Source organism: Patella vulgata, chromosome 2, assembly GCF_932274485.2.
Source record: "Patella vulgata chromosome 2, xgPatVulg1.2, whole genome shotgun sequence".
In the NCBI taxonomy this organism is placed as follows: domain Eukaryota; kingdom Metazoa; phylum Mollusca; class Gastropoda; family Patellidae; genus Patella; species Patella vulgata.
This window is the reverse complement of record NC_065880.2, coordinates 72891025-72910247: the sequence shown is the minus strand read 5'-3', so window position 1 is coordinate 72910247 and position 19223 is coordinate 72891025. Positions and strand designations below refer to the sequence as shown.

At 32.6% G+C, this 19223-nt stretch overlaps 1 protein-coding gene across 4 annotated transcripts in view; it reads right to left on the bottom strand.

Annotated features, from left to right (window-relative positions):
- The window catches only part of LOC126810756 (uncharacterized), a 59902-nt gene that overhangs the window by 30438 nt on the left and 10241 nt on the right, over positions 1-19223 (bottom strand). For all 4 annotated transcript variants that reach the window (XM_050535994.2, XM_050535996.2, XM_050535997.2 and 1 more), the window contains exon 2: positions 18880-19102. In XM_050535994.2, coding sequence (XP_050391951.1) covers positions 18880-19026 — 147 coding nt within the window. In that variant the 5' untranslated portion in view covers positions 19027-19102. The remainder of the gene's footprint in view (positions 1-18879; positions 19103-19223) is intronic.

Below are 19223 nucleotides of genomic sequence, written 5' to 3'. Positions count from 1 at the left end.
TCACATTTAGATAAAGGTTTGTTACAAAGTAATAGAAAATATGTTACAACATTGTGTAACAGTGTGTCAGATAAATATAACTTCAGGTACAGTACTATATTTTATGTGTAATCGAAACCCATCTTTAAAGCAAGAAGCTAAAGTAATCCAAGGGCAAAATGTACATCATCATCAACAATCAATGATTTCCCCAACTGAAGCTAACTAAATCTCAGTCAAGTCTTAAAACAATCCACCCATGTAAATTGAGTTTTAGTGCCACAAACACTTCAACATCATGTAATTAGGTACAAACAAACACACTAACAAGTGGTAACAAGACTCACTGAGAGAAAGAGAGAGAGAGAGAGCTTAACTTTCAATTGACACAAACTAGGTAATTTTGGGACTAACATATGTTTAATTTTATTTTAATAATTCAATTGGGTGTGGGGTCTATAACAGTGCTAAGAAACCAGAGGACCTGGAGAAACCCATGGGAATCGAAACAATGCCAGTTGACTCAATGACAGATTTTATGATCTAAAGTCATCCAACACCCCACATTGAGAAAATACTTGCCCTGACCATTTTACACCTGGATAGACTAATATGATTACAGGAAAATTTTCAGATAATTGTTCCCTTTCATATACTCCCATATTCATCATATTATTAGAATTAAGGTACCAGCTGCTAAGTAAACCATTAACTAATTGTTTGAACAAATCCGTTAAATTAATTAAAGGCAAGTTGTTTTTATATGTATATATAAACTAATATTGATAAGCCTGAAGATTATCATATTGTGATATCTGACAGATCTTCCACGGACAAATAAATGTTCATTTGAAATTTGCGCTCACTCAGATTGGAGAGTTATAACATCTTATAATAATGGTAGCTGTCAAACTATTATTACTGACATTATGGTATGGAGTCTCAACGGGTGCTAATTACTCTATTTTCGTTCACTTAAAAATGTGTGAAGATGAAGCGAGCAGACAGAAAATAAGTAAAATATCATCAACTCTCAGTGAAACCATCTTCAACCAATTTACCAGTAATTTGTCTGCTTTAAGTGGTAATTGATAGTCTTTATCTACATGTTGATGTACTTCGTCATAATCGTATAACTGTACACTGTAACATATAGGCCCGTTCAGATACTTATAACTGTATAACATACTTGTATTTAAACTGGTTTAAAAACGGCAAGGTTAATAACGCCTGGGCACATGTCGTCTTTTTTCTAGAAAGATAACTTTCTGCATGTGCCCAAAGCTGAAGTTAGGGTTTTAAGCCAAGATAAAACAGCTGGGTAGAGAGCTGGGTAGAGAGATTAGGTTTATTAAACAGGTTTATTTGCCCCACCTACTGACGACTAAGTAATCTGGGTTAAGGATTGCAGGTTTTTTAAAACTAGTTTAACGTCTGAACCATCTGATGGTGAAGGTATGCATCTTGATAGAATTGGGTGGCAGCTGTAATCCATTCCAATCTGATCTACATGTATACATATACCACACTACTGACTAAAATAAATCTCTTGATTGTTCTAAAAGTAGTAAACTAGAAATTTATGTAATATCTTCCCTACACTTAACATGCCAGCAATCTTTTATGACAGTTGTAATGCTAATGTAAAATTTCTTCTTGTTTTTCACGGTATCTTTTTGTGCAACCACATGTTGTTATATGGATATCTAGAATAGAAAGGTGCAATCAATCATCCTGAAGGATATAATTTCCGACTTTCTTCTTTTCAAATAACAGGTCTAAAAGAATGAGTCATGCAGGTTGTATCTGTTTATTACATGTACATCAAAGAAGTCATGGTACACTGTATATATTCATCGAGGAACAAAGAAAAGGAGAATTGAATTCACACAGGTGAAATTAAAGAACCAAAACATAACTGTAACTACCAACCAAGCCATGATACAGCGTTTGTTTTTGATCTTGGTGTATATGCACAATATATACAGGAATTTGTTTTAGGTTGGATGTTTGGTTGTCAGCAAAGATGATGTCTTTTATTACTAATACTATAGTACTTTATGGACCATGGACCAGGAACCAAGCATGATGTCATCACAATCATTTTAGAAATTTGATTTCATATCAACAATTGAAGTCTATTAATTGATGTTCAATTGTCCAAGGAACAAGCATGCCAAATTTCATGACAATCGTACTTGAATTGGTGGAGCATTGGGCTTTTATCAAAGAGAGTCGCCTCCAAGAAGAAGAACAACAACATGAACAGCAATAATATGAGAAGTGCTTTGGGCCCAGTTTCTGTCCTAAAAATAAACTTATAATCTGTATAAGACATGTTTTGCATTCAATGTGTAGAAATATTTAATCAAAATCATGTATTCAATACCAAAGCTTGTATTCAATATAAAATCTTTTCATCAAAATCTGTTAATTCAAGTAGATACATGTAAGTGTGGCTGTACATAAATTTGCCTACTCTCCCTGTATTTAAGTGCATAATACATAATTCATATTCCAGTCAGTCAATACTTGAGTTATTGAACTACATCTCAACATAGTAAACATAATTAATTTATATTATTAGCTATTGCATTTCAATAAAATCCTTGAAGAGTCCAAAAAAATTATTTCTAAAAAATTTAAAAAATCAAGGTAATACATATTATTATGTAATATTTCCTTCAGTCAATAGACGTACCGGTACTTTAGTTATTAAACAAGATCTGAAGGTGGTGAACCTAATTAATTTATATTAGCAATTGTATTTCAATAAAAACCCTGTACAGACCCAAAACATTAAAAATCAAGGTAGTGAATAATCCTTTCAGTTATTTTCTTTATTAAAAAAAATCTATGTCCCTTTGTGTTTTAATAGCGGGTCATTTTTTGTGTTAAAGATAAAAATCTTTGCCTGTATATACATCACGAAACAGCAGGAAATGAAAAACTGAACTGTCCAGTTGTGGCATTTTTACTATCATGAAATATTAATGAAGGACAAAAGATAATTTTCCCCAGAGTGAAGTAAGCTGTAGTTTTTTGTTATTATGTTGATAGTGTTATTGTTTTTAAAATAATGAAACCATAAAAGGATGGGATTAATTCAATAGACCATTGTTAAATCTATTATCCTTACCATCAATGATAAATGTATACATACAAGGTCATAATGCATTTGAAATGATGGCTAAACAAGAAAACAACCTGTGCGAGAGAGATAGAGACAAACTAGTTAATTTTGGGACTAACATGTGGTACAGTTTTATTTGAATAATTCACCTGCTTGTAAGGGTCTTTAGCAGTGGGAGAAAACTGGAGGACTTTCAGAAAACCCACTCCTTGTCATTTCCAGCAGAGGAAGGGAGGAAAAATATCTGGACATACATGTACTATAGTTTAGAAATAAAGCATCTGTCACAGACAATGCCAGGCATAAATTCAGGAATTGTTAGGCACAAAACCTCTGGTGCCTGTCATTTTGTCTGGAACAGATTCTTCTTTTTTTGATATTTTCAATACATGTCTGGCACAAAGTTAAAAGTGTCAGATACTATTCCATTAGTGCCTGACATTTTGTCAGGTACAGCTAAAACCATTTTTTGCTTCAGGTCTGACTATAAACCTCAACAATCACCAACACCAATAAGAATTTTAATTGAACATTCAACATACTAGTGTTGTTTTTGATTGTTCTTTAAGAGATGAGATAGTTTCTAATGACCTTTGACAGAAGTACTACAGTCGCCAGTCACATCGACTAAACATGGCGTCTGTCAGAGCGTCAATTACGTGCTTGTTACAGGTAGATTAGGCACAAAGTATCATTATATGAATTATTTTAAAGCTTTGTGCACAATGCTATGTTGATGCCCAAGTTTGTTTCTGGCTTTATGTAAATGTCACCTGTTTGATAATGACATTCCTTCTCAAGGTATAGACTACTATTGTTTGTCTTTTACTCTTTTGTTTAGTTAACTTACAACTTTTTTTTTATAGCTAAGTTCACTACAATTTAGGTACCTTTGCAAAATTTCTACACTTGCATCCAAACTAATAACCTTTTTGTTCTAATGCTACAATTTTCATTTCTTAAAGAAAGAAGATCCTAGAATTCGACCAAAATTTACATACATTCTTATTTTAAGTGCTAGCATAATACAGGCCTATACGACTTACTACCTGTTTCGATGTGATTGGTCACATATGCACATAACCTTGTAAGATTTGTTATGTAATAAAAAAAACTCTTCTTCTTGTATCTACATGAATAAATACAAAAATATGTCCAGGTAAAAAAATCAACCACTTTACTTCATCATGATGTACATCAAATGATAAGCTACCTGTCTGCCCTCTATAGGCATCTTCAGATGATGTTAATAATGTATATAATTAATTAAACATTTAACTATACATATAAACATTCGTAGAATAATACATTAATTAGATTTCCATGACAATGGATTATAAATAATATCAGGTGAAAGGCAACAAACATAATATGACATAAATTTAGATAGTCTTCCTGGTATAATTTGACACTAGTATAGTACAGGAGTAATGAGATGAAATGAATGTCAATGGATCAATTATATATCTATATATACTTTGTGTAACGGTACTTATATTATTATGGAATAAAGACTGACATTGTATATATAGACAAGTATAAACAGGTCAAGCAATAAATTAGAATTTACACAAGGCCACAATTTTTACCTTTACAATTTAACTAGGTCCACTAAAAAGATCAAATTACAACAGTCAACAATAAAACTTTTGTTTTCATCCATTGTCTTTCTTCTATGGTTTGAGGGGTGAAATATTTGAACAATAGTTCTTTGTTACAGAGAGGAAGGATCTTGATACCAATCTAAAGAGAAAATGTACTGTTATTTAAATAAAAGAATCAAATGAAAAGTTTAATTTTATAGGTTGATTGGATGTTAATACAAGATGAACACGATGGTTTGTTAAGTTGATTAACTGGGTACTGATGTTGTCCATCTTGTATAAAATAATATCGGTTGGTCAAGTGTTAACCATCATCTCTCTATCAAAATATAGACCTTTATATCCACAGGCAGTTTAACACATTTCTTTACCAATAAACTGTTTCTATAGAAAATAGCCTGAAGCTAACAACAACGTCTATTAAAAGATCATCTATTAAACCAATAACATTACTGAAATATAGCTATCAACTTAACTATTAACATTTCAAAGTCTGAAAATAAGGCACCTGAAACAGACATTGCTAATTGTCAGACACAATCCCTCTGGTGCCTGTCATTTTGTCTGGCAGGGTGGTTGAATGGTTAATGGGTGCGTGTTGCTTCATAAGGTCAGTCATCGAGTCTTATGGTCCTTCAGTTTCCTCCAAATGTTAAAGACCCCTACGCGCAAGCAAATTATTGGTATAAAATTGATCCATATGTTAGTCCCGAAATGACCTATTTTGTGTAGAGTGAATGCTATACCCCATTTCTCTCTCTCTCATTTTGTCTGTCATGTAAAGGATTTTTTGTTTTTTAATGTTTTTATTGATGTTTTTAACAAATTCAAAATTTCAGGTACTTCATGTAGTTCATTAGTCTGGTACCAGGTCATTAGTGCCTGACATTCCATCAGGTAGAACTAACATCATTATTTCCAGATCTGCTATTAACGCACCTTTTCTTTATATGTTAAACAATCAGGAAATGAGAAGAACGATAGGAATGCAGTGATTAAGATCTTTGGTTGAGTAAGAAAAAAACACCATAGTTCAAAGTCATATCAAGGTATGATTAGGATTTGTTTGTGACTAACTAACTTTCTACTGCATCTAATACAATTTAAACTCTCAGTTGTTAAAAGTTGGCTACAGGTACTGGTTACCGGTCCGTATCCATATTGACCATACTAGCCAGTGGTCAGTTAAACTCCTGGTATGGATTACCTCAACACTCAAATAACAAACACCACGTCTCCCTGATTCAACATTACATTACAGTGCCAAGGTTTTTTAACAGGAACATGTGTGTTCAAGATTTTTTCACATGGCCACCAGTTTGAGAAGTAAATGTACGGACAGTTTTCTAATTAGAGAACAAATTTGGTGAATACCGGAAGATTGCTCAGATGGTTTCCAAATTCATCGAACAAAATGACAAGATCTACAGAAAGTATTTGACAAAAAGTGAAATACGTCACTATCATCATGGTCTAAAAAGTTTCTTTTGCTTGTGATCAAGTACTACCGACTGAGGTTAACTTACTCTCAATTCAAAAAAAGAAAAACAGAAATGGGGATTAATGTCCACTCAACACAAACTAGGTTATTTCAGGACTAATATATGGTTTAATTTTATTTCAAAAATGAAAACTATGCCCCCAAACCGCCCTCAATTCAAATAAATCCCACAACATAGATCAATACAGACTTAATACATGTCCCATGTATTTTAATCTACAATATCTATTAAATATAGGAGAGAATTCGTCTGTCTACTAGAAATCAAGCAACCATATAATTGAACATCTTTGATCTTTCGTACAATATTGCATGATGAAATTCATTAGATTCCTAGCTTATGACTTATTTGACGACATCCTTTATAACTTACACAATCAAACGGTAATTGAGTAGGCATTATATTTCTATTTACTGTTTGATCTCTTACAATCACGGCTACATGTAGACGCCAAGATCACAATAAAATCAAAACAGAAGGAATAATTGAAAATATTTTGAAGACATTGAGATCATAATAAAATATTAACTGAGAAAAAAAAGGGACGAAATCACAATTCAAAGGTTACTTACGAAGGACAAGAATATTAAACAACAAAATTAAAATATTGTCATGACAACACTGTTTTATTAGTTTTGAAAGACAAATAAAGTTGTATGACGAAGCTGTGCTGAATTTTAAGTGTGTCTATGAAATGTTCAATTGAACCAAACAATACCAGGATACCAACAACAGTGATTTGACCAGTTCAATTTGATACTTCGTTAAAATGGAATGAAATAGATATAACCAACTGGATAAAATAGAGGCTGAACAATTTGAATAGACTGGACAATAAACAGGTGAACAATAGCAGACGATAGATGGTCAACAATTGGTGTCGCGAGTACGGATAATGGTCCAATTTACCTGTGTAAACATACAAGGTTTAGTTGGTCGTTGACTATTGTATTTCAAGGTCCAGGTTGTATTGAGCAGGGCACATTGTAGAAAGTTTTTCATTTTAACTGTTTTTGTTAGTTTGGGGGCGTTAAAGAAGAAATGCTGGCACCAAGGTGTCATTCAATATAATATTTACCAATATTAAACTTTCTTCTAGTCGCTTTCTTCTGATATAAAATGAGAACAAAAACATGGTGATTCCACAAAACACTATTGAAAATGCTGAAACACGTTTTTAATAATTCAAAAAATACCTGAATGCACCACTGAGGCAAACGATGTCCTCATAAGATGATAAGTAAATACACTTTAATCACTAAGTAGGATTAATAATAATAATGATTAAGGTGAAGCAATCCATTTAGAAGCTATAACCTTTGACAAAAAAAAAATGTTTCCACATCGTATAAAATTTGTTAATAACCAACAGGTGTTTGTATTATATCCAAAAATTTGGTATATTACCTACTTTGCAAAAGATACAATCATATTGGAAAATTATTCAATATCAAAATATACTAAACTGCCCAATGGCAATAGTGATGAATGAACACATCATGTCTTACTCATACCTTCATGCAAATAGTTATCAATCAGTAATTTAATTCAGACTGCAAATTATTAAATATTTAAATATAAACTGCGATAGTGATGAGTGAACACACCATGTCTTACGATCATGCAAGTTCTAATAAATTATTAATTCAATTCATCTCATCCAATATTCAAACCTTAAATTTGATCTGAACTGACTGATAGACCCTGGTTTGTGGTTTACTCTCTTTAATGATACTCTTGAAATCAGATACAGCATAATTTACATTTAATACTTGTATCTTAAGAGCATATTCAATTCAATGAGGGCAGAAAATGTTTGAAAAAAACAAAGTTCAAAAGCTTAGAGGAAAATTCTCGGGAGGAAAACACAATGCATTGAGGGTAAATTTTGTTGCAGCCTTTCATTAGAGAACATCCAGACAGGAATCACATGACATGTAAATGATAGGCTCTTCAGATTGATAAATGATACTCTACGAGGTTTAAAACCTACTTTAAGCTTTAAATCATTGGAATCAGTCGAGCGATTTTAATAGAAATGTTGTGGAGATTGAGGTACAATTGATCAATGGTCTAAGTAAAGTAATCGAGAATTTTGGCTGGTTGAACACAAACATCAAATACTATAAGGTACATGACTTTAGACAAATAGTGTTCAGAAGTATAGATTTATTCGAGCGAGAGACAGACGCTCTGGGATTGGACCACGATGACAATAGAGATGACACAAGGCCAACTGATTGGTCAATTAAACAAAGGTGTGTATCAGGACGCGAGATGTCAGTTCCGACACCAAACTGATGCTGTATGAGAACAATACAGGTAAAACAGAGAATGAATGGAGATGCACAGGTGATAGAAGAATAGTTCAATAATGGCAATACCCCAGATGAAACAATAGCTTTACTTGACTTATTGTATTCACTCTATTCAAAAAATTGACCCATGAATTAAACTTTGTTCTGTCTTACTTGATGATTCATCCTTTAGGCCAAACCAATTTTATTATCAGTTCTTCAGAGTAAATAAATAGCCACTTGAATCTTGATGTTTTGTTTAAAATTTCAAAACTTAAAAACTTACAACCAAAAGATGTTGAACAGTGCATCTAAGTACTTTTGGTTTTCAAATTAATATTTTTCCCAAAGAAATAAGAAGCAAATTTTAACAGTTGTGCCCAAAGAACATAAAATTGAATTGGTGTGACCACAACTAAAGTTTATCAAGTTAAATCAATAAGACGCATCTTCAAAAGATTGATTTAACCACGACGCTGATAATTCAAATGACCAAATTAATTAATAAAATTTCAGAAATCGAAATGGCAAATTGAAGAATACAGAAAACTGTTTATAATTAGTTTGTAATCATTATATTATTGGTAAGTTCAACCACCTGAGAAGGTCATAGACACGACTATGAGCCCAATGACCCAAGTGATAGAAATTGAAGAGAAACTGGAGACTGTCCATCAGATAGATAACATCTTAATAGAGAGTGTGTGTTGAAATATTTATAGCTATTGTTAAGGCATGTGCCACAGGACATCTGGTTTCCTTAATTAACAACATCAATCCATCCATGGATCATTTACTGTTATTTTTTCCTCATCTTAGCAACCTTGCTGAGATTAATTTTGATGGTTAATTTAAGATGTGGAGGATAAATCACAAGTTTTAATAAAGACTGGACATGTTTGACAACACCTGTAGTGTTCGATACTCAGAGACTTAAGTTAACATAATTGGTTATAGTACCCACCCTCTGTGTTCCTAATGATTAATCATAAAAAATATCAGACCTTTTTATACCAATCTGTGCCAAAAAAATGAAGATTTATGGAAGTTTCAGCTTGACAAGGGGAAAAAAAGTCGTCTGAGATTCATTTGTCAATTAGATGATTTAAAAGAAATTTATTTATTGGTCACCTACAATATACCATTCTAACTACAAGTACCCATATTAAATCTGTCATTTATTGCGCTATAATAATAATAAATCAACATTTCTCTTTTTCTACCCAATTTTAATATTTTTACAGGTCCCAGCTGTGACCATGTTTGACCAGTTACTCTAAAGATATTTTGTATTCAACTGAACTCTCCAAACAGAAAGGTCAACAAAAACATTAATCTCTTTGTTAATCTGGTTTTATTCTGACACCTGTTGTTCAAAGCTACATTTAAAATCAATAGACTTGGCCATCAAGGTAAAGATGCTTCATGTCACTTTATGTACATGTATGATAATGTTTGAGAAATTGGTCATGTTTTAGATGGGTGTAAAATTGTTGTTGTGAGCTATTGTTTGGTTTAAGTTAAAATAATATGAAATGTTTCAAGCCTGATTAATGGTAACATTGTTTATAAACACCTGTTACACACATATATATCCAGGTCATGTCATTTGGTTAAGAGAGAGTTAAATGTCCACTAAACACAAACTAGGTCATTTCATAACAAACATCGAACATATATTACCATTTTATTTCACTAATTTACTAATTCTTTAGCAGTGGGAGGAAACTAGAGGACACAGAGAAAACCCACATCGTTAGGTAGGAGACTCTGCTCCTTGTCATGTACAAGTGTGGGATTGAACTATGCCACTTAACTCAATGACAAACCTTATGATCTTAAGCATATTCATTAAAGACCATTCGGACACCCAACCCCATACACTGGCCTACAGGTACTGGAAGAAAATTTTATTTTCGACATGCACACTAGAGCCTATAAACCACCCACAACAAAGTTTTTTCTTTAAAAATTGAAAATAAAACTATACTCTAGCAAAGTCCTGAAAAAAAAGTTTACAGGCCAACCCCTAAAAACTGAATGATTTTTCTACATTATCCAGGCACTGTGGTCAATATTGTGTGTTCCGGATCTGGTAATTAGACTATCTAAGCTAACGCATTCACCTGTCATTATAAGACACGATAAAGCTTTTAATATTGTAGAAGCCGTTAATTATATCTATATTGTACATGTATATATACTAATCAAATGGAGATGAGAACAGAACTGGTCAGATTAAAAACATCGGACAAAAGACAGATGGGGTTCAGTTGGCATCTCTGACACTATAAAACATCTATTGTATGTGTTGGCTTCACTCAAATGTCAGTTTTTATACATACAAGCTTTCAAAAACAATCGCGTTATTGGCCCAAGGTTACCAAGATTTAAATAAATATCCAATAACCTCTAAATATTAATTATTGCCCCCCAAAAGAATTGGTTGTTCGGGAGAAAAATATTTAACAATATATAGACTTCCAAATTCATAAAATTGGGCCACATATATTTTTAATGTGAAACGTGTCAACATCTATCAAATGTACGCTCAAATATTCCCTCCCTCCCAAAAAAGATCATTATTCATGATAAAAGTGAACAATGGAGTCTAATCCTAATATATTGGAGGGTATTAAGGTAAATCCCTCATTTATTACAAGGTAGGTGAAGATTGTATTTAATCCTATATTGGATGTACAGACGTATTACTGGGAACGGCAGGACGCAATACACCTGTCAATAAAACCCTTCATATAACAGGTGATTTCTTCCTGCAAAATGAAACGCCATTTCCGTTCAGGTTGCAGGTTTTTGCTGAGTATTTGTTGAAATAGGAGTCTAAGAGCATGACTAATTTGTCAGTATACAGCCTAAAGACATGTATTATCAAGGGAAAGCAAACAATGATCTTCTTAGTATTAATTATTCACGATGCGCTACATTTTACCTGGTTTTCTTCATCGGTTGCAGGAAGTTCTAATACATGATGTGATGATGCAATCATTGAGGCGATCAAATATTGTGTGCGATTACATGTATTATCTTTTAATTATTTCCTATAGCCTTGTTAGCACGATGTTGGAACAGTGAATGCTACAATGTACTTGAAATAAATTACAATTCAATTTGCAAGATTTCCTTTATTTTAGCCAGAATAGCAAAAGATTGGGTAGTATTTCAAGAAAAATAAGTATACTTTTTTTGTGCTTTAACTCAACAGTCAAGCTTAAAAATGCACACTAAACCTTATCAAAATGGCAAAATAAATCTATTAGGTAGAATTTCAAGAAAAATAAGTATACTTTTTCTTTTGTGCTTAAACTCAACAATCAAACCTACATGTAAATATGCACACTCCACCCTTAATATTAAAAGGTAAAATAGTTAAAAATACATTATTCCTTCAGCAACATGTCACTCACACTTACTATCAGAGTGTAAAATATATAAATTATAGAGAGTCAGGTAGAGATATGATTATCTGAAGGGTGAACTGACAACTCAGGTGTTAATGAAAAGAAAATAAAAGTTCTCATCTCACACTTCATATCACACGCCACTAAAACTGACCATCTAGAACTCGATACATTCCTTCATTCTTGTCTTAAAACTCCCATCAATAAAATTATCAACCCTGATTCAGCGTGGATGATCAAATTAGTTCATGGCCATTATTCAATGAAACAGGTAAATGAATCGAATGATATATTTATTGTAATTAGCATGAGGCGTTGAAGATTGTAAAATTATACTTTGTTACTTTCACACGGTAAAGTTCATGCATTTTATCGGTTTCAACTTTACATTCTTATTAATTTCTTTTGATGTTCGGGTTACTCCAGGTTTATTCTGTTCAATAAGAGCAACCATGGGTACATGTAGTTTCTAAAACAATGATTAATAAAAATGACTGAAAATTAATCTACTATATTTCAACTGTCAATTGTTTCTCTTTGAATTTTATTGAGACCATTTTCAGCTTCAGTTTGTTAATGCTAATATGAATCATAGTAATCTACAGAATAAAAAGGTGTGCTGCCACCAGATAGGTTTCAAGTACAGTTCTCTAATTGACAGGTATGAGTTGACTATCTCTTCCAATCTAGTTTATTCTGAAAACCACTTAATGAGCTCAAACTCTAAACAATAAAATCTCTAGTTGAAAGATAACTAGAGACCTATTGTATAATATAGTATTGTAAGGTGGTCTATCATGTAGATATGTATATTTGACAAACTGTCCTATTACAATACTATTTAATAAACAAACAATGACTTATCTTAAACTTGTCTATCAAATATATCGTTAGATGTTATAGATATGTATATAATGAATATTGTATTACAGTTAGGTAAACTCTGGGAGGTGGATATATTATAGTTCGATTGACATACATACATGTATATTTATTTCATATAATTACATATTTATATGAAAAATATGTAATTATTTGATCTCAAGGTTTGAGGTTGGAGTAAATAATAGTCTTTTGTAGATATTTTGATTTCTAGGCACTTCTGTTTTGATACATCAGTAATCTATGGCAGTGGAGGTTATACTACCATGGTCATTTAATGTCCACTTCTACATGTACATGTACAATAGTGATATCGCAGACAAGTAATCTACAGTAACAGACTTAAAACCAGCAAAAGTATCCATATCCTACTAGGTAAACCCATTATTCATTATGGCCAATTTGTTTTATCTGGTAGGCTCAGCCAACCGAGCATTGCCAAAATGCCTGTAATTCCAGTCCACCCCTGGTAATCTACATGTATGTATACAAGAGCAGGGATGACTGTATTTTACTGCATCACAAAGGCTGAAGGACTTTTATAAATAATTTAAGACCTGTGTCAAGATGCACTGCTCTATTTGATTAAATACTGTGTCATTCAACCATGTGATACACAGTAAACAACTACCCTGTATTTCAATACAGTTAACACTGAAAGATGCTACATTGAATTTTTTCCCATTAAAGGCATAGGTCGTCTGTTATGACTCATGTATGGCTGTTGACGTATACCACCCACCTTTTGTCATTTACTAAAGGATATGTATATAGCGAAACTGTTATATACATGTAAATATATTGTATACTCATCGGCTGATAATATCAAACAATAATTACATCAAACAGTATTATCCTCAAGGTAAAAATATCACTTTTGAAGTCAAATTCATTTTATTTTATCTATATTTAAAGTAAGTGTGTGTGATTTGCATTTTATAGAAAATATCTAATTTCTCACAGCTTAATCTACATAAATACATGTATGTTACTTAAGAAAATAAAATCAACATACATGTACATGTATCAATGGTAGATAATCTCACACCCGGGATGCAAGCAGATTAAAAACGGGTCTATCAATTAGATTTCGAGAAACAAACATGTCCACTGTAAAGATGGTGGTGTACCGTTTAAATAGATTAATGGGATTTCAATTCATTATATCCTTGTAAATACTGAACAGACTGAGCCATTTTTGACTCCTACATATTCATATTAAAGATTCAACTTTTACAATATTGTAGGAATTCCTATATTACTCAAATCATTCTCAGAGACTTTTAACCTATGTAAGTGGAGTGCAAATTCAAATTGTTTTCTTTATTCTCTTGCCTTCTTTTAACTTCTCTTACTCAATGTTTTCTGGTTATTTTCCAACCACTGAACCAATTATCACCATAGATGTGTTAAATTCAACACCATTAGATAAACAAAGATGGCCAGTTCAGAGAAATATAGGTGTTGGGTTCCTGTATTTATCAGTTACCTCTTTAGTAAAAGGTCAACACCATACCGCACAGTTCTGTTACCTGTCCTTGCATAACATTGGTGGAAGGCCGTTTGTGCAGTCATGAATAGATCAGATTAAAAAAAACAGTAAGATAGATCCCGTTCACAATAAGCTATTGAAAAGCTGATCTCCAGGGTCTGAAACTTGGCGTGATTTTCCCACGATGTTTTCAAGTCTACATAAAAGTTATCTTGTAAAAGATTTTCAATGAATAGAAAAAGAAGTATTGTCTGTAGACTAATACAAACTAAGGTTTACAATATGGAGGGTGTCAAATTCCCATCATAACCCAATGCATAAATAGAGCATGTTGAACAACAGGTATAATATAGGTATAATATAGACTTTATTTATATAAACATCAAAGGGTTACAACGGATAAAAATAGATATGCTCCAAAATCTATTTAAACCCCGCTAACAAGATATTTTTTCGAACAATAATGTGATTTTTCAAATTGAATATTGTCTTTGACAGAAAGTATTAATTTCTTTGATTTACAACCTAATCATATTCTCTACAAATTAAAGGGAATTTTGTGCAGAATTTTTAGAAAGGAGTGGGAGTAATCTTTTAAATTATTTAAAGTGGTGGATGGGGGTGCAACTCCAAGAAAACTAATTTCATCAACATAAAGATCCCCCCAAATAATTGTTTGGGTTAAATTAAGTCAGTTACTTCCAAATACACTGTAGTAAGATGCCATGTTATAATGTACAGTATATCACAAGTGAAGGTGATGCAATGGCATGATTTTTCATGTGGCCCCTGTCTCAAATGGAAAAAATCATGTGGTCAGTGCTACTGGCAGACTTTGATCTTTTTTACATAATCATTATGCTCAGTCAATATTATATGTCAAACATATACTGTGGTTCAGCATGTTCTTAGAGGAAGCCCTACAGACCAACCCAAACCTACCAGGTTTCGTTACCATATAGCATGCAAAGTCTGTGGTCTTCCTTTCAAAATTTGAGTACATGAATGTACACATGTAACTAATGTCTTGTAGAGGCGTGACACATTCCAATATTCTCTTCATTCAAATAACATCTTTTGAATAAAAGGTTAAAATGGCCAGACAAGACACAGATCTACATTTTTCACCTATAATCATGGCTTGAATGAGTAGCCATTGTTAATGTACAATATAGTAGTAAAACTAATCAGAGATTTGTAAAATCTAATTTGTCAAATCATTTAACATGACAGAGGAAATGTAATGGTTGTGTCACATGTTGCGGGGACATCACAATACCAAGCACACCTGATGTATGGGAAATAATAGCTTATGTACCTTGTGCCATTAACATGTCATAATGTCATGACATAATTATTATGTTTGCTCTTTCAATCACCCTTTGTTATCCTTTTAATGAATTAAATTCACATGACTGGTATAACCCTAACAAGCTTCATTGTAGTAGAAATTTTAGTTCTGAGTTTGATTATGATTAACTCATAAAAATTTTAAAGCATTGATGAATTAAACCTAACTCATTGAAGCTACATGTACTAAACACTTGGTCATTATATAGTGTGACCTAACAAAAGGTTGTCCTAACCCTAAATACATGTGCACCTAAATTCTTCTAAGTTAAATGTTTTTTGCTTTAACAGTAAATCTTGCCATGGTGTGGTGCACGTAAATTCATTCCAGCAAGCCAGTAAATTACATGTGTACATGTTTTCTCTATATAAAGCGAAAATCTTGCAACAAAGAAATCCCTAGGACTGGCAACACAACTTCTTAAATTTGATATGGGCTGAAAATCGCAGATGACAAGACTATGAATTTAATTACATACAGTCTAGGTAGCTAAACTTATTCAGAAACCGTCTAGGTAAAGTGACGCTAACTGTCATTCAAATAAACATGATGTGAAACATCTTGAAGTTACCGGGTACTACATTAATGTCATATGTCACCAAAACAATGTGATATATACTTAAAACAGTTCTAGTATTGTTCGCAGTAATTATAGAGATATCTCCATTCAAGTTCATCAAAGTTTATCACTTATAAACTATAAACAGTACTTTATCTTCTTACTCGGTTTTCACACAAAACAGTTCGTAATTAATGATGATTGATTTTTTTCTATGTTTTTTCGAAATTTTAGTAACAAAATAAATCATATCTGTAAATGATAATTGATGTATTTTTAAACTTTTCAAACATTTTACTACCAAAATAAACCAACAAGTAAGTGTAAAGTTTATGTGATGCATGTACATGTATTTCTTCTTGGTTTGTTTTAGATGACCCTGCAAAATTTCCACAAATTTATCACTGAAATCCCACACTTTTTCTAATGAATATGTTTTAATTGGGTTGTTTATCAGGCCATGTGAGAAACCAGGCCTGGAATTGACCTGGACTTACACCACTCTAATCTACTTCACTTAATAAGCTATTGTTTTAAGGGTTATCAACTAGAACAATAGAAGTAATAGAGATAATAGAAGTGGTTAAGACACAAACATGTTAATTATCTGTAGTCCTGTATCCTATGTTTATACAGCTTTCCACAAACTATTATCTTTTAACTGACCCTTAAAACTCAACCTTAATATCTCATTCTTTACTACATGTCAAGCAAGAACATAGATTCTGGATTAAGAGTATGGGAAATTTTCTTTAATCTCCTTAAAGAAAAAATTAATTTGCATGACTCTTTTAAGAGAATGTGTGTATACATGTACATTTGGAATGGAAAGGCATACATGTCTCAAATTTTGTCCATAATCGAATTTTTATGCATAAGTGTTTAATGCCTATAGTTAAATCAAAACTTATTCTTCAAACACCAATCAGCAAAGTCAATCAGCAAACAATTCAAAAGTTCCTCTTAAAAGGATGTGTTGCACGCAGATTAAAATTGGCCCCGACGTGCGATCACACCAAATCAAATGTAGCCAACAACCTCCCAGTATGCGTACACTTGCTTTATTAAGATTCAAGATCTGCATCTACTTGGGGAAAAAACCTGATTAAACCTAAAATAACATCAACTTCAAGAAATTTATTTTATCAAGTCCATCTGAAAGGCACCGCCCTATGTATTGTATTCAAAGTATTTAGGGACCATTAAAACAATCTTTACAGAGACTGAGCTCTAAATCTTTAACTAAACTCATACATTACTGCCACGAGCTGACATGATGTTTAAATTTTCATACCAGAGACTAGCGGCACTTTTATTTGCCAAGATCTAATCTGTTAAATCATCATCAACCCCACTTGATATACATAATCAAAAGGACCGAGTGGCCAGTCTGTCTCTGGACCCTTTTAAAATACAGAGGTTGAAGGTTGGGGTCAACTGTTCAATTACTAAAGAAGAAAATGAATTAACAAAAGGAGAAACCCAGTAAAGATGACCGGTGAACTTGATTGAGGTTGGTGACAGGTCATATCAGACTTGATGTACAGGTAGGGACGTAGATAAATGTAAAATAAAACTATTGTAATGCAGCAGAAATCAATTTGCCATCTATGTAAATGAGAATTGAACACTGATACAAGAGAGAGAGAGAGAGAGAGAGAGAGAGTTTAACTCCACTTGACACAAACTGTCATTTTGGGGCAAACATGATCAATCTTATTACATGTACATGTACAATAAATTCATTGTACAGTGGAAACAGTGGAAGGAAACCAGGGGACCCTGAGAAAGCAAGTCTGGGATCAAAACCACACCACTTGACACATTGACAGACCTAATGATCTAAAGTACATGCCTCAGATCACTTGCCTCCCCCAACTGATTTGAAAGTGTATATATATAGGCTATATATACCCATATTTAGACTGATAAATATTAAGCTACTACACTGTACATGATACATGTACACATATGGGGTATAAACATTATAGCTTGTCTCTAGCCAATATGATTAATCTTATAGTGGAAGGCACACATGTATAAAACAAAGAAAACTTTTATTTGGCAATGTGTATCATTTGATGAAATGTAAATATGTGTGTTGACAATCTGCTAATCGACAGGTTCAGATGTGCTATCAATAGACGCAACAATTTGAGAGAACCCCCAACTGAAATTAGGGGTAAATGTATTGAGTGATTTGGATGAGAAAACAAGCAGATGAACATATCTGAAACAAATGCCACTGGTTTTTATTTGATTGACGTGTTTAGCAAATTGTTTGTAAATGAATTCTTTTAGCAGAGAAAATTGTCCAAGCACAGATAATGCATGTGGATGTAAACAAAAGTCGAAAGGCCTAGGCTGAAAACAGAAAACAATAGGCCTAGATTAGTTAAAAGATTAGTATATGTGTGCATGCATGGATAGAGGGAACAGAAGGTATATCAATATGGCACCTGTCAATGATATTGTCAGGCACTGATTCACTCACACTGGTGCCTGTCCTTTTGTCCTGAACTGATTTGTCTTTGATTTGTTTTTATTGATATTTTTAACATATGTCCAACACAAATTCAAAATGTCAGATTCTAATTCTTTAGTGCCTTAGATCACTGATATTTCCAGGCCTGATTAATATATTGTTCGTAGATTGCTTACCTGTACAGCACTGTTGACGAAGCAGTTATTTTCACCCGGAGCATTGCGTAAACCTTTAGTTGCAGATATTGCGATACTATTATGTCTGTCCCATGTATCATATTCATAATGCGGATGAATGTTCTTTATATAATCCAAGTCATCCATTTTGACTAATAAATTAAAGTTATAAACAATTAACTATTGGCATTTGTATACTCCATTATCTCTACATGTACATCACCTGAAACATAGAAAATATTTATTATTAGTTATGCGTGACGTGCTACTGAAATCATATAACAAATTAAGCCAAAGCAAGAAATCAGTGACTTGAGTCTTGTGAACAATGTTTTGTTTAAAAT